The sequence below is a fragment of the Leuresthes tenuis genome, unplaced genomic scaffold, assembly GCF_036924035.1.
Source record: "Leuresthes tenuis unplaced genomic scaffold, fLeuTen1.0.hap1 SCAF_8, whole genome shotgun sequence".
NCBI lineage: Eukaryota > Metazoa > Chordata > Actinopteri > Atheriniformes > Atherinopsidae > Leuresthes > Leuresthes tenuis.
Genome location: NW_027325362.1, coordinates 20,279,782 through 20,300,720, shown reverse-complemented (window position 1 = coordinate 20,300,720; position 20,939 = coordinate 20,279,782). Strand labels below are relative to the sequence as shown.

At 44.9% G+C, this 20,939-nt stretch overlaps 1 protein-coding gene across 2 annotated transcripts in view; it reads right to left on the bottom strand.

The window, feature by feature from the left end:
- ptk7b (protein tyrosine kinase 7b) overlaps positions 1–19,641 on the bottom strand; it is a 59,581-nt gene extending 39,940 nt beyond the window's left edge. For both annotated transcript variants that reach the window (XM_072391308.1, XM_072391309.1), the window contains exons 1-2: positions 19,331–19,641; positions 19,048–19,199 (exon numbers count right to left, since the gene is read on the bottom strand). In XM_072391308.1, coding sequence (XP_072247409.1) covers positions 19,048–19,153 — 106 coding nt within the window. In that variant the 5' untranslated portion in view covers positions 19,154–19,199; positions 19,331–19,641. The remainder of the gene's footprint in view (positions 1–19,047; positions 19,200–19,330) is intronic.
- Between the last annotated feature and the right edge of the window lie 1,298 nt (positions 19,642–20,939).

The following is a 20,939-nucleotide window of genomic DNA, read 5'->3' as shown; positions in this document are numbered from 1 at the left end:
TGTTTCATTAGGAAGGTTATTGGCCTCCAGTGATGGGAAGGATATTATTGCAAGGACAGTCTCAGCTTTTCTCGTTTCTTTGCCACAAAAATCAGCTCTCAGAAGATTCCAAGCTCAGAATACTTCACAGCTTGATTTGATTTCTGTTCAACGTGGCGAAACTGCTGATGCATCCCAATAGTCTCCGCAGCCTTCCTGCAGTCTAATTATTCAACCAATCGGAGTGCAAAAAGGAGAAAAGTAGGCTATGGAAAGAACAGACTAAGATAAAGGACTGTCTACTGGAGAACGATGAAGTCATTTTGACATTATCCATCGAGTTGTTAAATGCCGTCTGAAGCCTCGAGTTCACAGACAGAATCCGAGGTTGGTAAACTGCATAATTGTGAGTTTTTAAAAAAAGCTTTGAAGGAAACTTTGACTCAAAACATTTTTTTGAGTTTAACATACAGTAACTCTGATTTCTCAAGAGCCGTGCGTCACCTATTTTACGCAGAAAGTTCTCCAAATAAAAGTGAAAATTCCACATTTACTCCAAACAAATTAGAAGCTTAATCAGTTTTCTGTCTACAGTGTTGACCCAAAAGTACTATAAAAATTCCCTTAGGATCCAGTGATTAATTCAAAAAGTAGGTCAGGGTAATAGAGTGCCATATGTGCCCTAAAGATCGGCTCTGTTCACACTCCCCAACACCCGTGTGTTGTCTCTGATGTTTTAATTAAATGTAGATGAGTGGGAGGAAAGGAAAGATGTGCAACACAGCAGAAAGGTTCTTTACAGGCGTCCAAGAGTTTTAGAAGTTTGGACAGTTGGAGGAGGGTGTAAATAAAAAAAAGGTGGCGCGGGTACAGGGGGAGGAGGATAGAAGTGGGAAGAAAGAAAGGACTTGTGGATTAGTGATACCAAATGAAGAGATGATTCATTGAAATGTTGAATTAATTTGTGGCTGTCAGTTCCTCTTTCACAGTGTGGTATTCAGAGTGTGGGGTGTCGGCCCCCACCGCTCCTTGGATCTCTCCTCTTCCTCCACATGCCTTGGCCCAGCACAGCTTGGCTTCCCTCAGTACCGCATGGCCTCCTTTCCACTCCAGTGGGAAGCAGAAATGCAGGAGGACTATCGTAAATGCTTGGCTGCAGGACTTCACAGACGAGCGTCTCATCACCTCCTCCTCAGGTCTCCCATTGTTCCCCCAACCTGGTTTTAGTGTCCAGCATGACTCACTGTAGCCTTCCCCCCCGCCCCTCGTGGCATTGACTCAACACATCTACCTCTTTCAAAGATGTAAAGAATTGGACAGATTTTGGTATGTTGTTAGTTCAACTAAGCCAAGACCCTGCAGGCATATTTCAAATCATTCTAAAAGCATTCAGCCTTCAAAAAGAGCAACAAGAAGTCAGGCAGAGGATCAAGCAGCTCACTGCACTGACTGGGCAATAAAGTGAGTTCACACTCCGTGCGTAAAGCTCGAGCTAAAACACTGCAAACTCAAACAGTTCAGGAGTAGAATCTGCTGGTATCAAACTGCCGGAGAACAGGGATCCCAAAGCAGATTGGTCTTGACAGCACTGAAGAACTGGAAGTCTTTTTCACTTAGCAAGCCTTGGAGTCGCGACACGGTCAGGCAATCAGGAACACTGCATCTGTGGCGTCCCAACAACAATCCAACACCCAAACCCCCCACCTCCACACCTCTTTTTGGCACTGCAGTGATATGAGGCTGCTAACAGCTCAGTCCTTGCTCACTGAGCAGCTAAGTACAATGTCTCTTTTCAAAGGAGACGCTTAGATAAAAGAAGCCAACTTAATTGCCTTGGTTACAATAGAAACCTCCCAGTAAGGCCATCCCATTTCCCCCTGGCAATTAGGGCTCACTTCCCCCCAGGTACTCGTGAACAAGTCATGAGGTCGACACTCCTGCCAGTGAGTCCTGGCATCAAGAGTAGACACCACCTATCATCTGCTGTCTCTAATGCGTGTAGGACATGATAGATTATTTCCTGTGTGCCGTGGAAACGTAGATCCAGAGGGCTAATCTTTGCAACAAAGACAGCTTTTCTCTTGCACAACCGATTTAAAATTTAATTATTTGGAGAGAAAAAAATGCTGAAAAAATTCTATCTGATGTGTAATGTGATGATGTACAACAGAGGGAACTTCGCGTAAACTAAAACTTAATAACACACTGTAAAGCTTTGTAAAACAGCTTTACAAGGGCAGGAGTTCAAATTAAAAAGTTGTTTGGCATCCAATGCAGCTGAGGTTATCCTAGATTATACGACACACTTTCAGGTCAAAGAGTTGCTGCATATTTTGCCTCTTAATCACACCGAATAATAAACCACAATAAACAACACCTATATGGTGAAAACGCTGGTTAACCAGTCATAGCAGTGAGGCAAGCAGCCATGTAGATGCCCCCCCCCCCCCCCCATGATTAAAGCAGAATAATTAGCTCTAATTACTTCCTGCGTTACACACTACCTCCTGCAGTTATGCACAGAGAATGAACAATGTTTTTCTTTTCCCAGGATCTAGGCTGAGGGGGAACTGGGAGCAGTCCAGACGGTTGAATAAGACAATGTGAGGGGGATGAGTTGAGTGTCTTCTTACCGGACGCCAACTCATACTGGTGTAGAATATGCACCAATGCTGACTGGAACACAGGAATGACGCAGATACACGTGTACACACTGGGTTTGACTGTTTTTTTGTTTTTTTTCCCCCCTTAGATTAAACCAAGAGGGAATTGACAGACAAAACCACGGATTATGAGCTCATTTGTATGTACCTCACAGCCTGTTTGCGTACTGGAGGAATATGTGTTGGGGCGAGCTCCTCTGCACCTCAGTGAAAGAGTGTCAGACTTGAAAACCCAGCAACACCCTACAATGCGTTGAATGAGGTCTCAACAGTGGTTCTGCTTTCAACCCGTTCTACATTAGTGTGGGTAACCGCTTGCTCAGAGTAGGATGGGAAACATACATGGCACAAAAAAATAAATAAAAAGGAGAAGAGAAAAGTGACAGGCACCAGTAAAATGCTTCAATTATTTAAAAAAAAAAAAGCAGCACTCCAGCAGCCGCCATCATATGAATACATCAAGGTAAAAGCTTCGATCACATTACCTGTACTGATTATGGAGGATTAATGAGAGAACACCGAGCGCTGTTGCTTTGTAAGTGTTGTCCATTAACAGACTAATGCATAGCAAGCATTTATAAGTGGTATCATCTATACAAGCCACACTGGCATTAGGGATCCAGGGCTAATTATACTGGGAGAAGAGTCCAGTGATCGCTATGGAGACCTGACATGTTCAGCATAATAAAGATGAACTCGACTACCTTCAACAGGATTTTTATCGTGTGCGATTTTCACTGTTAACGCTCCACAAACAAGCTGAGAGATTTGTGTGCTTCTTTCAGAACGATTACATACAAGCAGAGCTCAGTTCAAGTTTTGGTCAACTTTTATCAAATGCCAAGACAGAGGAAAGGAATACAGTGTATGTATTGTATGTGTATGAAAAATGAACCATCTGTGACAAATTATCCACTTAAGCATTTGCTTACAGTATCGTGAGCAATCCCATTCAGAAGTCTCACAATCTAAGATGGCATTTTTAGACTTTTGCAACAGCATAAAGCAGCAGAAATAGCAGGAAAAAAGCACTTTATAAGGAAACGTTTAATTTCTTTTGATCATTCGGATGGTTTTGAAGCAAGGATTTCAACACCAATTACCAATTTTCTCATTGCTTGAGCTGCACAACTGTGTTGCAGCAAATGAGACTCATCCACTCATGGTCGGCTGCAGAACTCAGGACTCTTGCTGACTCCGTCTTGGTCTCGTCCGGCTGATCAAAGCCCTCCGAGAACAGAGACGGTGAATTCTCCCGACCTCAAGGCTAATATCCATTAGCCCAGGAAACCATAGTTCTACCAGCAGGAATGTCTGACAAAAAAAAAAAAAAGTTGGAATCTCCCACAGATCTCCCAGATGTAGCAGCCACAGGTTAAGTGCTTCATCCTGTCCGTGTTTAGATGAGGTGCAGGGGGTAAACATTTAGAGGGCTCTTAATTATGACAAGAGACACAGTCACGGTTTCGGTAAAGCATATCAAAAGGTAACTGGCTGCATCCTGTGAGTCACACCACCCCTTGTTGAGGTAACATGAATTTCCAAAGGACTGCCTTTTGCCTGCTTTTACCACAATGAGGGTCACACCGAGACCAAACAGAGGCTACCCTATGCATACATGTATGTGCATGTAGGGATCACTAAAGCCAGGAGTCTGTGACACTTGGAGCTTACTACGGAAATGAGCCCACACAACCTCCACATCAATCAATGACAAGCGGTGGGGCGAACTGGATGGACTGCACCCGTCACCTGACATAACAGGACTCCTGCAGGCTTACTGCAAGTAAACAAGATCTGGAGCTCAGCGCTTCCATCCTCTGGGTGCATGTGTTCGCTTTTGTGGTTTCCCACAAAGTGCAATTGATGGCACAGCAGGGACTGCACCAGTGTGCCAGAGAGGTGCACGGATCTGTGACCCATGAAAATGGATGCTGTGTAGCCAGCTTCGTGTTTTGGTTTACTACCTGGCACAAGCAACCTCTCCTTCACACCAAACACACACTGCACCTGAGGACACTGCGTACAGCGCTCGCTGTGAGACTGAGCCAAGGCAAACAAAATCCCAGGTGACAGCACATGAAAGGTCAGCATTCCCCCACCAGTGAAATTCATTTAAACAGGCGGAGACACTCAGAAGACGGATCTTGAGGCAAATGTTAGTTTCTACATGTCTCAGCTGCCGGCTCTGAGGGACCACGTGAGCTACACACAATAGGTCTTCACTCCATTTTCCTGATGGCAAAATTAGCTTCTTATGCCCCTGGAATTCCCAGTTTCACACAGCATGTAAGTGACACTTTGAGAGAAGAAAAGAGGGAATATTTTCAGCTCTATAATCTGTGTCATGTCTTTCAAATAGCCATGGTTGTTCAAAAGGGGGAATTCTGACGCAGAGAATGGCAGCAAATGAAAGAAAATCAGCTTTAAATTCAGAGATACTGTATAATTACAGCTCAACAGCTGTCTAGAATGTCTCACAGAAAGGCTCAGAATGCAGTAAGTTAATAAAAACCACTGATGACACAAAGGCTGGCGGTTAATTAAGTTTAGACACCCATCCCAAAACTTCCACACAATTATAAGCGTGTTTCCTCTTATTTAATAGAGCAGCTCTTATTTCACTGATGCATAATGATATTAAAAGGCTTTAGTTCTGGACCGTTAGAGACAGCTCTTCTTGTTAAATATACCGGTTGGAGTATCCTTGACCAAGGCTCTAATTAAATGGTAATCCCCTTTAACAGACAGCAACAGCTACTCAAATCTTTTTATCCCTCCGTGTCACCCCGAGGCATCCCCTTGTAACATAACTCTCTCTCCTCCCTCCACCTTTCCCCATTCTGCCCCGTTGAAAGTTAGAGCCTCTGAGAAGCTGGCAAAAAGCTGCGGAGAGGCAGCTCGCATTTCAAGACAAAGACCAATCCCCTGTCAGAAAGGAGACACTTTCCAACCCGGGACTGCCATTTATCACCGAGAACCTGTTTTTCTGCCTGTTCCCCGTCTCACACCTCGCTGCCCAGAGGAGATGCCTTTAAAAGGTTGAGAGGCTTGTCAAATGTCGAGGTCGGAGCTGCTTCTCTGCTTTCGTCTGTTAGAAAATGGACAGATGCCACAGATTTCCCTCTCTTCTGTCTACTTAACCGCTTACAAGGAAGAATACAATCCAAGGAATGCAAGGTTGCGCAGACATTGTTTGAGTTTCAGACAAACAGAACAGAGATGGGTTGAGAAACCACCGACATCGCAGCGTGTTCATTCACCGAAGTTTGAGTAAACGGCCTCATCTGTGGACACTCGCAGCAAAAGAACCCAGAAATCGACATCGTGAGGGTTGATGTTGCAACAGTCCGGCCTTTGTTTGGGTCAACACTTTGTAGAGCAGCTGAGACGGTTTAAAGAATTGTAACCATTGGTCAGGATGGAGAATCCTATTCAACAGGCAACATGACTGCAGCTGCTTAACATAAAGTTTCCTCTGTGAAACTGTATGTTGGAGATAATCAGATAACCACTCGGTAAGCAACAGATTCCACTTGTTTAAAAGTGAGAGGTTAAACGATACAGAGGTCCAAGTGTTTCGAGACCTGAGGTCAAAACACGACTTGACCTTTGATCAGAAAGCTCCGACTTGGGCCGACGCACGTGACGCCCGGGTCAGGTTTTTAAGCACAGGAACTGTGTTTTACAAGCGAGGGTCAAAACACACGTTTTCTAACAAAGAGCTACTGATTCCAGCGACTACACTTCAGCCCTGAACGTCTGAGGGCACACCCAATTTCCCCTGTGCTGCTATGAATCTATGAAAATACCTTCCTGACAGGTCTGTCATTTATAGCCTACAAGAAGAATAATAACTTAACACTCTGCAGCAGCAAATATATTATTTTAGCACAGCCCACCTCTTCAGCGGACCACGTAAAAACACGGAAACATTCAAAGGAAAGGACGGGAAATGAAATACAGGCCGACGGAGAAAAATACTTTTTCATTTCAGTCATTTCAGATGGAATAACTGCTCGGCTACAGAGAACTTTTACTTTTAGTTTGCTTTATGTCACATTCCTGAGGACACCTGCGTGTAGCGACGCGATATTAATCAAGTTAAGAAACAACGGCACTGCCAACAGCGCAGGGAGGGCCGAGAGGGAGTGAACACACCGGCGTTGTCTCTCAAAAGAGGTTAATGACGTTAAACTGTAGAGGAACGAGGTATGATCAAACCATGTGCTACGGGCCAAAAAAAAAAAATAAATCACATGAAAATGATTAACACAGGCTTTCATCCTCATCTAATTTACAATATCTGCAGCACATCTTCAATAAAAAAAGAAAAGTTAAATGAAAATAAAAACCTGCTAAAAAAAAAAAAAAACAGGTCCCTGTTTATTGTGGGCCATGAGCGGTCTGGCAACACTTCACTGAACAACATCTAAACAAAAAGGTATTTTCAGCAAACCAGAGGCATATGGTCTCACATTGAATTACAGCTACTTTCTCAATGCCCCACGTTGAAATGGAATGAAATAGGAAAAAAAAGAAAGAGTGTTCTCTGTGCACCGTTTAAAGGAATTACCTCGGCACAGCTCAGGGCGACCGCGGAGCTCGCCAGAAAGGGACACCAGACTCGCACATATCCCACAAGATCCTGTGAAGTAATTAACAACATGTGCAAGTGTCCTGACAAGTCTGAAAAATAGGGCTCGGAACACATTTGCCTTTACTCTGAAATACAAAGGCGCAACTGTGGGCTTCAGTGTGCCTTTCTAAACCCTGACTTAAAAAAAAAAAAGTACTTTATTAATGACCCTTCAGCCACAGAGCGTGATGACCTCACGGTAACTTGAAACGTATGGTCAACGTCTCCCACCTTGCTGGTCCGGCTGATAACGGAGTTGTTTTGAAGGGATTTAACCGAGAGCACAGAATGTACGGCCCTGGCACTGTCCCATCATATGACCCACAGAAAATCAGATCAGCATCACAGGACCAAGCTGGCCAGGAGCGAGGGGGACGCATGCTTACATGGGCTATTCTTTACGGGCAGAATTGAGTTAGTTCCCTTACTGTGTTATGTTTCTCAAGGACAGTCTTCTGCAGGCTGAAATAAAGAGAAGAAAAATAACACTCCCACAGTCATCGTTCATATACAAATGAGTCATGTTTCCTCTGCAGAAAATCTGTGGCAAACAGATTCGGGTACATACTGACAAAAATATCTTTAACCCTTCGTGGAGCTTTGGGGGGAAACGCATCGATTCCCGTGCAGTTTGGTCACCGATGCGCCACTTAACTTTAATCACTCGTTACACCTTTTAAAACCAACAGGGCTCCACACTTCCATCTGTAGTAGCTTAAAACCTGCATCTCGCCCTCACTCTCAATCAGGTTAATGCATGTTAGAGTCCATCTGCATTGAAATCTGAGCTGGTTTTCAGAGGGGTGACCGACCTGGGCTTCTCTCTGACCCTCTAACCCTCTCCCCTAATGTCATCTGGCTGCCCGAGTCATGGCCTCTTTAGGAGCACAGTGCACTACGGTCCGATTTCCAAGGAATAATTCAATAAAAGCACTCTGCAATAAAATTAATCAAAGCGCAGTCTGCAGTCAGACATCGGAATAGGATTTCCATCTGTGGAAAGAACAAAAATACAGAAGGAACACTTCTAAATACAAGTTTGTGATTATCGTTGTTTTTTAGTGCGACCATTAAACGTTCTTCTTCTGCTGAAGTGAAAGAAGAACATATCTTCCCCTCCTGAAACCTTGTCCTCAGTTTTTAGATTTATGTCTCTGCCTTTTTCCGCCTCTCAATATGTTGGCACATCCTTCAAAGAGAGACACATTAACGACGCACATTTAATTGTAGCGGACACTTCACAGTTGCTCCTCACAAGCCAAATGCATTCCCGCTGTGTCGTCCAAAGCCGCTTCTTTCCAAAAACGTGCCTCCACAACCGTCCAAAGTAAACCAGCGTTTAACCTGAAAATTGTGCACAAAGGCATGACTTGAGAAAGAGTACTTCTACTCAGAATAACAAACCCCGGTGTGTGAGTTTGTGAATTTTACCAAAAGAGGCCCGCGGCTCTGTGAGGATTGGCCCCGGTGTATGGCTTTAATACACTGCGCGTATTCTGTGAAGGTCTTAATGTTTCCTTGCTCTGGGGAACTCGCTCATGTTTAATGCTTTTTGAACAGACGCAGAGTTTTAGAAAGAGTAACAGTGCCAGAAAACAAAAAGATCAAACTGAGGAGGGGTGGAGGAAAAGCTGCAGGACATCCAACTCTCTACCTCTCGTTAGAGATGAGAAACATTTGTGCGAGTGTCTATGAATAGAAGTGCTTCTTTAATTCATGACCAGCCGCAGTGTGATGAAAATCCAAAGCCTTGCTTTCATAAGTGAAGTTGATGTAGAGATAACTGCTGCTTTCATCAGTACACAGTGATGTTTTCACTCAAAGACTCCAATTAAAGCACAGCAGCTGAAGTGGAAAGGTGAGGCAGACTGTCAATCACTACAAAGAAACATGACAGGGGAAAAACCACAGCTACCCTTCTTCTTTTAGCTTTTTTTTGTGGCTCCACTTGTATGTGTAGGCAGCGAATGCATATTTGTCACTCAAGACACTTTTACTTTGAACAAAACATATTTTGGCAGCACACCGCAGGATTTCTCAACCCTTTTCACTTCAGAGGTTCGCTGTTCACCTCGCAGCACGCCGCCATCGACGCGAATGTTCAAAGAGCGCCGGGGAGGAGGTTCGCTCAAGGCTCGTGTGTCATCTGACCTCATTTTCAAGATGGACCTGCGAGGTTACGGCGAAGGCAGAGGTGTACCTTTCACTGCTACCTTTTCTTTGCTCCCTCCGAAATGACAGGACGAATGGGGCGCGCACAAAGGCAGAGTAAGGCGCCTGCCTGGAAACCATCCACGGAGAGATGAAAGAGCGCTGGTAAAGTCATGGTGCAAAAACGCGACAGGGGAAGAAAAAAAAGAGAAAAAAATGCCCGGCTCTCTCTCAGAATAATGGGTCAAAGTATGATGCCAAAAGATTACAGCTTCCAAAAACAGTTAGAGCATAGACACAGAAAGGGATAGAGTTTGACATGATGGTGTAAAACGGATGATTCGCCACAGCCAACAGCAAGTGTACACAGCAAGGATCTTTTGAAACATTATTCATGTATAGAGTTCCATTAAAGTCAGTGTTTTCCACCAAAACCATCAACAACTGGTTTGCGTCTGGTCTGGTCAGATGAGAGCCGTGTCTGTCGCACAAAAGCAACTAAACACCGTACTTCTTCCGTGTTTGTAGTTCTTTGTGGAAGGTTGCATCAACTCATTTTTATCTCGTGCAATGCGCTCACTTCTTGTTCCGTGGCGAAGCATCATCAGACATGCATGAAAATGAGACGAGAGCAGAAGGATGAATTCAGAAGGAGGGAAGTGCCAGTCCAGTGTGAGAAGTGCGAACATGGGTTCGCCCCCGTTACATGCAGCCACGCTGACCTACTTTAACTTCAACAGAAAGACACCACTCAGGTAGCTGTCTGTCTGTAGCCAAAGGTGCAAAGGCCACATGCATGTACTAAACCAACAAAAGTGCGCTCATTACAGACGCCTTTTGTTCAGAGCGCCAGTCAGTGTTTACATATTTGTAAAATTCCAGAGGCAGTAAAAGCCCCTTGTGTTGAGAGCAGCGTGGGGTCTCCATCTGCACCACAGGAAGTAAACTGCAGAACAGCCGCTAGCCTTCTCCTGCCACTGCTGTTGTCCCGACCCGCAGGGACAGCGCAGCCTTTGCCCTCCATCCTGACAGCACAGGCACAAACACAGCCCCCCCCAGACACTCATTGCTCAGCGAGGAAAGACACGACCGTGGCCCTCTGTCTGGGTCCTAACCTGGATGAGGACACAAAGCAGCGGTGATGGCTGTGGGGGTGGGATGCTGCGAGATCCTCATCCGCTCGACATAACAGCAGGAGGAAACAACCACAACTAAACATGTATTTCCTCCGCTGGCCGGCCCATGAGGGCAGGCAGGGGACTATTGTCAATTGTCAGACACAACGCAACACATTTTCGTCAGTCGTCACTTTGCCAGATAAGGACAGGAAACGGCGTCCTCTGCACCATAATCAACAGCGCTGCACCTGCACAGAGCAGCATACTGTAGCGGGGGTGTATTATATCCGTCCTCTGGAGAGCACACACTCACACTGTTGATTGAAGCTGGCCAAGTCTGGATTTGACTTTTCATTTCACCCCAAAAACATTTTTTGCTTGTTTTTAAGCAGAAGTGCGAAATATTCTCTGGCTTCAAAGGGTTAAATGGGGAAATTTTAAGCCGGGGATTTTTGTCCAATCAGACAATATAATTTGGGTTTTTTTTCCCCCCAAACAGTTGGATGAACTGCAAGTTTAGATGGTATGGAAATGCATGCTCACAGAGGCTGTCTCGCAGCCTGTGGGGATATTCAGTAACTAGATTTCTTACATATGTAAGAAAAAAAAGAAAAAAAAACACCCATGGATGAATCAATATGCTTATTCTTGACACAGTGGAAAATCCTTTTGAAACAGTTTTAGACCGTGGAATATTGAAATTCTTCACAGAAACCAAGAATAAACGGATCTAATGCCTTCAACAGACAGAGCAGTCTTCATGAAAGACACACACAATGAGGTCAATGTTAATAAAACATCAACAGCTGCCCAACACATCATGCCAGTCTCCTCTATAAATGCAACAGCATTGAGGAAGGACAGAGGGAGCGAGGACAAACGGGAGGAATGTTTGTGCAGCAGATGGCCCAAAACTCGCAACGAGGCAGCTTTTCTTACGAAGGGAACAGCCTCGCCGACACGAAGACGCAGAGTTACATCAAGAGAGCTTCATGATGCAAACCCAGTCAATTATTCTGCCTGTGCTTCGCCATCCCTCTTTTACAAACACTCAAGTCTGCGAGGAGCCAGGTTCAGATTGAGGGCAGCAGAGAGGAGGATGGGGCTTTAAAGGGATTCAGCACTTGGCACACTTTGTGAAACTGGAAGGAACAAAGTGGAAAGGAGCAGAGGAGGATGAACTAGAGAGCAACTGCAGCTGCAGTGGAGAGATGGGAGCTGGGGATGCTGGAGAAGTTGTTCAAAAATAAAAAATAAAAAAATAAATAAAAAAAAAACAAAGGAAGAGAGAAAATAGATCTCTCTGCTAAATCAATTACTGATGATACAGAACAATGCTGGCCGTAATGAGCGGGCTCTGGTGGGTGCGCTGAGGAGACGTACAACTGGCAAACACGCCTGAGTAACACGTCTCTGGTTAGCAGATGTTTCATCTGGTGATCATTTAGCCGATAAATTAATCTCATAAATGACTGGCTTTCCTGTGAGAGGTTGATGACAGACCAAACATCAGACAGCTGTAGCAATGACAGAGTTAAGAGTAAAGATTAAGCCACTTTTAAAACACTTTCGCCCTGCTAAATACACGGTTTCATACACACTAAGTGCGTGGGTTTAATCCTGCTGTGTTTACTGTGGGAGAGCAAATGGCTGAAATAATCTCAGCTCATGGGGCACTCAACTAAACATTTAAAAAAAGAAGTTGCCAAATGAGATCTATATTCTCATGTTGGCCATTTCATTAACTGGGTCTCTATAAATCTTTTTCATGTTGGAATAAATTTAATCATTTAAGTTACGCAGAACAAATACAAAGAAATGATTGGTTGAGTATTTACTTGTTGCAGAAGCCAAAAAAAAAAACCTGATCAATGGTTTACACCAGAAGATGCAGAGGCTAACAATGCCACAGAGAAGCTAAATAGAAGCGCTAGTAAATAGGCAGAAATTACTTCCATGCATTTTCTCTTGTTGTGCGAAGGAGAAACACAACCCCGAGTTTTCAACACACTTTTAACACTTGGTCTTGCTGCCTAAGATCATTAACAGCCCTCCAAATATATGACATCTCACTCACATATTTCCTCTTTTACAACACAAAGTGGTGAAATCTGCAACTCTAAATCCACACGCAGGGCTTTGATTCAGCCGTTCTCACACGTCGGCCTCTGCCTGCTTACTGCAAACACTGCATTCAGGGTGGGAATGCTGGATATTATTGCCGACTAGACTTTTAGGCCCCTTTTCAGAACATTTCAGCACCTCTTCACAAAAACTAAAAAAAAAAAACTCTGGAAACTTTAGCAACCTTTTGAAGAAGTCCTAACTATCTGCTCCTCTCTGCTTCAAGCAACGAGGGAGACCTTAAATCACTGAATTACCAAAAAAACTTAAATGTGGCGACCAACGACTTAACCGCAATCTGTTCATTGGATTGTAGAATAAACAAGGACCACATGACAGTCGAATATAAATAACAATGAATTAAATGAATAAGTTAGCCGTGTGGGAGTTCTTTGGGTGAGAAAAGTAATGTTTGCAACCAGTGCAAGACTTTTCTAGCATGATCTTCTTTAGGTCAACTACTGCAGCTACATGGCTAATTATTATTGCTATTCAACTGAGCGCCTAGTCGACAATTCTTTCACGAGAATGCACTTTGTGTAGCTGCTCGAGCAAGTTTGCAAACATAGGCTGATCATTTGTTTTCGTAATGTACAGATGTACTATGTACAGATCAAAAATCATCCCCGTTTGTCATTTAAAAAAGATTTTCTAGGTGACCCTGAAACACACAAAATGTCAAAACGTATGCTGTCTTCATTCCCACATGTTCTTCAGGCCCAATATCAATACTTTAAAAAATATATTGCTATGGCGACATGCTCTTCTTTGCTCGAAAAGCTTAAAAAGATGAAAACCGTGTTCCAGAGCCTAGAAGACCACCAGTAGAACTGTGGCATTTGGTTTACATACAAAATGTATGAGCACAGATGAAAAGGAATCAGGAAGCTCTGAATGATTCACAAGCTTCCAATGCCAAGTACTGATAAAGCCGTCCTCTTCAGCCGCACGTTATTCGCACTCGACTGCATGAGTCTCACCAGGTAAAAGGGCCGAAGGGTCAACACAGGCTGCCATGGAGACAGACCTGTTCCTCCAGTGGCCACTGAGCTAACTAAATAAAACAAGAAGCTCCGCCAAACTACTCAAAGAAAATGTTGTTTTTTTTTTTTATTAAGCAGCAACCGGTTCCACAGCAGGGTCAGATGTACCAGTTGACCCCATTAGCTGAGCGATCAAACAGAGCCTTTCCAACACCAGTGGCCTTGTCAGCCCTTTTACATCTACTGGTGTGGCAGAGAGGAGCTGACTGGGAGCTGCCTGATGTCACTCTGCCTGTGGGCTGTATCTGTGATGAGTTCATTCAACCCTTGAACACAAAGAGTTAATGGCTGCTGGGATTATGCAATGGCATGCCAGACGCCTTTCTCCTCTCCGGCCCTCCTTTATTCCTTCTTCCCCCTCAAACAGGCCGAAGCCAAATGAGGCATTCCTGCACGTTTCAATAAGATGCATTTAAATGCAGTGGCAGCGCCGCTCATGCTTTTGCACAAATGTGGGAACACAATAGGGATTTTGTTACACTCTGAAGCTTTCCCTCAGCAGGGCCTCACACCTGCCCCGCAGGAGAAAAGTTGTTGTAAAGATTTACAACTATCTGAGCGGGTAACATCCACTGGGTGTTAAAAGTAGTAAAAAACCACCACCTTCTTTCAAGGTAAACGTGAAACCAAGGGTCCTCACTTACAGCAGAGCAGTGACTCGGTAACAACAGATCAGACAGAGAGGCTTTTAGCAGTGGTCTGAAAATAATAATGCCACATGGATCAGAAATCTCTACTTTTGAGATTAGATAGGTTCACACAGCTTGGTGGTCTTCTTTGTGAGAGAGTCCCAAAACAACACACAGTATACCCCAAAATAGTTGGCCAAAAGCTGTTTGTAGCCTGGCTGTTATCCATTTCCCTCTGGCTGTGTTAGTGATCTCTCAGTGGGTTGCATTTGGTGGGTGAAGACAGTCAATGCTCACAAATAAAGCTTTAAAGCTTTAGCAGATTAAAACAGTTTAGCAAATTATTATTATAAAGATAGAACTTCTGTACAACTCTCACATAGCTGTCTTATGGCAGAAATGATGTGTTTTACAAGTTACAATGTTCAGTCATCCATTCCATTTCCATTCCTACTTTATCTTATTCATGCTTGCTGAGAGGCTGGAGGGAAATTTAAGAATTTAATTTTAAGACTGCTTGTTCTGAACAAATTGAGGCAGGTTCGTGGTCTTTTGGATGAACCGTGCCGAAGCCATCCATGCGTGAGCGTGTCATCGGTCCACAGTATACTGTCAAAGATGTGGATATGAGAAAGAGTCTCAGCTGGAAACCAGCATCCAGGTTGTGCCTCTGCTGCTTGTCTTCTTTGTCTGAGTTTTCTCTTTTTTCCCCCCTCTTTCTAAAAAGGGAGACTGATCCAGGCGCATGCGCAGTCTACTCAGAGTCTGCGGGCTTACAAATATTCCGGCTCCATGCGGCCGGCCATAGAGAGACCCGACAGACCCTTGTGGGCTGGCACAGATGATAAAATTTATGCCTCAAGTGCAGAAGCTGTGGATTCCCTTAAAGGCCCCTTTCTGAAAGATGCTGCCTGGTCAGCAATGAAGTGCAAGACAAGTTGGTCGACAACACATTAACCCAAACATTATCCATTCATGTGCTAGTTATTTCTTTGTTTGGTGTAACAAATCTGGATTTAAAAAGCCAAAATATACATGTATCCCAATACTAGCAGATTCAATTGGTGACTGATCATTTTCCATCTTTAACTAAAACTGGGAAAAAAAGAGAGAGAGAAGAAAATCAAATATTTAGACTGGGAGGATTTCTGCTAAATTACAAAGCTTTTCTTGCGTGTGATCCCGCTGAAGCATGGCAGTAAGTAATTGGAAACGCCGCAGAAAAAACAAAAAGAAAACGCTGCTATGCAGAACAAGAAAGTCAAGGGTGCAGGTTAACCACTCCTACAGCCCACACGGGACGCAGAGCTGTGGAGGCACCGAGTCAATAAACAACAGAGATCCTCCGAGACGAGGCTGGAAACCACGAGGGAGCTGCCGCCCCCGACAGCAGGACCGGCAAAACCGCAAACATTCACCCCGTCACACACGCAGGCACATGGGTCATTACACGCAGTAATCTTTCTTTAAAGAAAGTAGTTCAGGTCTTCCAGTCCTTTGCTTATTTATCTTGAGTGATCAAAGACCGAAGAGCCGAAGAGCAGTGGTCGGGATCGAGTGTGGACATTTTCATCATTCTGTCCTTCAGCACAAATCGGCAGGTTTGATTCTAACGCACACACGTACCAAAAGGTTTAATGTGGGAGCCTGGAAAATATTAGCTGACACAACATCTTAAAAGTTAACATATTCATCGTTCTTAATCCGTCCCCCAGGCTGGTGAGAGGGTTGTTTTTGGCTGCCCGCTGAGCCATGACTTCAAAAATGATTCCAATCAACACATGTAAGAAAAGCTGGGGGGAAAAACTGTAAAAGTAAATAAAGTTGAATGAGTGAAGTGTTTCTCTTGCTTTTGCTCCATCCATTCTTCTCTTAAGAAAAACAAGAAGGGAGACAGAGGAAAACTTGTTAAATCCCAAACCATTTCCTCTCAAACTACCTTTACTAACCTCAGGAAAACAATGTGGACGGAGGCACCAGAGGAAGGCGTTTGGGGTCTGTCACAGTGCTGCGTACATGCTCTTTCTGCTGCTTTACTCCACAAATCGGAAATATGGCTACAGCGGATAGATGCAGATTCATTTCAGGGTCGTGGTCTACAGGACTGAAAACCGAGATGATTAAAGCTCATCAATCTAGAAATGACAAGGAGCCGGTATACGAGACGCGACTGTAACCTCTGAAGTGGTGCAAGAAGATCCTCCCCTGGGAAAAGAGCCCCTACATAATGGAGCGAGGGTAAATTGCACATACTGAGCAGGCTAAAAAAAAGACTCAAGTTCAGAGGGCTACACCTGAACCTGAATAAACACCGCTTGATGAATGACAAGAAACCAGAGGAGTAGACGGCCTTGAGAAATCCTCCCACAGCCCCACAACTATCCATTAAAAGGACCTAATGTGAACAAACACGCTGTGAACCAGACCAGACTTTTCACATTAGACATCATCGCGGACATCAGAATGAAGCACTGGCAAACCTCTGAGACACTGGTAAGTTTCGGTGTGGTTTCCATCGTAAAACGCCCGGCTGTAAACTGCCGTCAGTGAGCGGACAAATTCTGCTTCAAACAACGCACTTCTGAGTTTATCTAGCCTGCATCCGTTCATCCCCTCTGAGTTCGAGCATTCAGAAAAACAGTAAGAGCCTGCAGCCAAACAGCCCCACAGTCACAGCGGCGTCAATAAGCAACAAAAAGCCCTCGTTGCATCTGTTCTGATACGATGCGAGTGCTGTGAAGTGGTTTCAGAAAGCTCCCAATAGAAGCAATAACACAACAACTGGTCGATTCAACAGTTCAGGGGGCTTTGAGCAGAACGCCATATATGCTTCAACAGAGCAGCAAATCCCTTCTAGATCCAATATTACACGTGGTGATGGGATTGTGTGGCGGTTTGGCCTATAGTGTTGTTAAAAGAGGATGTCCAGACTTACACGTAGGTTTCATCATGAAGTTTGAATGGATTAGTTATCCTAAGAGAAGAGAGATCAAAGACAAAGGTTTACCTCAGCTGCTCTGACACAGACCAGGCCATTCTTTCTTCATTTTTTTGCAGTAATCTTTCAGGTCTGAGAGAGTTTACACTGAATTGGAGAGGAAGGAGAATATGAAAAACACTGTGATACAACAACAAAGGGTGGGAGCGAAAAGGTAGGCGGAAAGGACGGGAGATGCTGATGGACAGCAACTCCGTAAGTGGCTTTTATCCTCTCTGAGAGCTGCGGCATCTCTGGTCGGCTGCAGATAGAGACGAGATAAGCAGGGAAGCAAAGAGCGAGAAGGCGAGAGTGAATGTTGCTCATTTTAATCTTTAAAAACAACAACAACAAAAAAAGGATCTCTGTAAATATTTGACCAGCAAACCCTGATCCAGCAGATCAAACATCCCTCCAGAAACACGATGCACTTGGTGTGGCCAGCTTCACATGGGACTAAAATCACAGGTTCTGATGTCTGAAACCTCTTTTATAAATAGCACATTTCTAAAGGCTGTCGTGACAGTACCTGACTTAGTTCTATTCATACATTTTATAAACACAGGCCTGTAGCAGCTCCGTCTCCCCTGCTGCCTGCACACAGAGAACACATTCATCCCAAAACGGGCACCATGGGGAGACTGGAGGAGGGGGGGGGGGGGGGGGGGGTCAGCAGACACACTTCAACTTGAAGGAATTTTTCAACCACTTTGACTATCACGGCTGTGCTGAAGGACCAGGGCAAACACAACCTGCAGTGATCAGATAAAAAAAACAGACTGCGTTTGGACATGATGAGCGGTGAGTTAATGAGCCCCCCCACCCCCCCAGTCCCAAAGCAGGATAAGAGCATTCTTTGCACAGACTCGAAAGGATCCTTACGTGGCTCCCTTCTCACTCCGCCGCCGAGGTTGTGAACTCTGGGAGGCTTCGACAAAGTGGGAGGGCCTCGAATCGTGCTCGTTTCTCTTTCTGTGGCCGCTCTCCGTTTCCGGTTAACGGCCGGGCGGCAGCACGAGGACACCCGCCTCAGCTCGTGCCAAGCCGGGGCTCAGAGAGGCTGTTCAAATATGTAAACAGAGTTCTGATGATGATAAGAAATGTGTCGCGTGAGGCCATAGGCTGATCCCCCGGGATGTGATACTGATTTGGCAGGCCTGCTGTAATAAGTGGAGACCTTCCTCAAACTGAGCATCCTCTGTTTCACATGAGAAATCCAACTGTTCAATGAACAGATATGTTCTACTGATCGATTCGTGTCATTTCTCGCCTCTAAGATGCTTGTTTATATTCCGTAAGATCCCAATGAAATTGACCCAATTACTCTGGAAAAAAATTCTAAGAAGAAGCTTCATACAAACAAAATTTCTGCTCTCCCCCTGCCCCAAACTGGGGTCAATGGGGGAGGGGTGCCCCCTTCTGTATGGACCCGCCTCTCCCCCCCGCTCCCAAACAAACTTTACCTACTACTTTACCACAAATCGTGCTCCCCTGGTTTTCTTTATAAGCCAAACAGCTGGAACTCCAACGTTCACTCTGAACTGGGTCCCTGCCGCCGCTCTCACAACGCAGGCAGCCGCCTTAAGTTGAACCAGCAACTTGAAAATCGCCACAAAAGCGTGTAGGTCAATGTCGAGGTTCACATCGTTCGCAGCCTGTTGCCTTGGCGTGATTCAACACAAAGTAAATGCGCCGAAGTACATGTACAGTAGCTCGTTACCAACCTTGGAGGCAGATAAAGGCAGCGGCGCACATCACATCCACCGGGGTTCCTCTCCTGCTACTCCTGCCTTCCCTCCGCCGAGTCTCGCTCCTTCCCGGTACGTCCATGGTACAACCTGGTGCTTGGCGGCTCCCCGGTGTTGTTCTCCTGTAGCTACGGGAGAGTCGAAGCGCGAGAGAGTGGGGGGGACAACGTAAAATAGATACGTCTGTCACCGTGTGAGTACAGGTAAGCCAACAACGTTGCCTGAGCAGCTCACCGGGGGAGCCGGGCGGCCTGCTCACCTGCTTTAATGAGAAAAAGGCTGGAACATGTGGGACCCGACGCTTCGGTTAACAGGCCAGCCACATACACGGCTCGGCGAGTTCAGACACAGCAGCCGCGCCGAAAGTTTGAAGAGAAGTTTAAATTTCCAGGTGGGTTATGGAGGGGTAGCTGTGAGTATTCAGGCTGCAGTGAGTCGCTCCAACCTGGTCTCTGATACCGCTCGCTGCCTTCACCCCGAGCCGCCGGACCAGCTTCGCCTTCTACAATAGGGAGTTTGGCTCCGCGGTGTTTCCAAGTTGGCGTCCTCCCACTCTCAGCCTGTGATCCCCCCCACCGCCTACATCCCAGCGTCAAGTGGGCGAAGACAAAACACCTATCTTCCTGTTGAACCTTTCAAAATAAACGTCACGAAGTGGATTTTTTCTTCTTTTCTTTCGACATTTGCTTTATTCCTGAAACTTTAAGGGGAAACGCGTCATTTTATAAGCTTTTTGTTAAGCCATGATCAACTTGTATTGATATGTTTTTTTTAAATGTTTAACAGTCTGTCACACCGTCTTCCCATGGATGGGCTTAAAGCAGAATTTAATTTCTAATTCGACAATGGTGATTGTTTAGGTGGTATATCTTTACACATTATGCACATGACATTGTTGTTCATTTTTATTTTGACTCACAAAAGTTTTTTCAAGTTCTTGTTTTGTTTTTGTTTTTTCGTTTTTTCAGTTTCCCTTGTAGTTTTGATGTCGCATTATGGTAAAAAAAGAAACAAATAGTTGAAAAGCTTTATTTTGTTAAATTAGGCACTTCCTGCGTCGACCTGTATACATCCGGGTACTTGACGGTCCCCTCTCCTCCAACAGAGCAGCTTCCGGAACTCTTACCTGACCTGGGATAAGGAATACAACACTGCGACCCTCTGGTTCAGCTGGGTCACTGAACCTTGCGATGCCAAAAATAAAAGAAAAAGGCTTTTTAAAAAACGAATACTTTTTTAGCGGATTGATTGAGTATGTTGGGGATTATTGAAGTGCTGTTCATCAGCAGAATAAAAACACCGGGTTGACTGTGTGCAAAAGGGGTTGCATATGGCTGTCCCGTTACCATTTTTTGCAACAATGATACAAACTGCTCCTTGAAGATGAACTTTTTTAGCAACACAGTGGGCTAGTTTGCACCGTGCGAGTCTAAATTTCGTAAATTCGTTCATAAAAAAGAAAGAAAAAAAATCCGACTCATGAGGGAACAGAAGGCAGAAGTTACACCACACCGCCATGCGAAATGTCTCGGGGCATGGTGTCAACTCTCATGCACTAATGAACTCTGCTACTGACTTACAGAGAGCCAGCGGAGAGAAGGAGCCCGGCAGCTCTCAGCAAGAACTTAAAGCCTCACATGAAAGCCGTGACATACTGAGAGATTAGCAATGAGCAGAGGAAAAAACAGACTGACTGACTCCTGCAGAAGGAGGGGCAGGAGGGAAGACTCAAGACAACACATGCAAGGCAACCAAGATCAGTTCTCATACTCCCAGGTTGGAGCCTTACTTTTAAGATCTTGCCGAGTTGAGGTTAAACTTTAACACTTGTGAGCATCATAAGGCGTGAACTGCTTTTTAAGTAATTC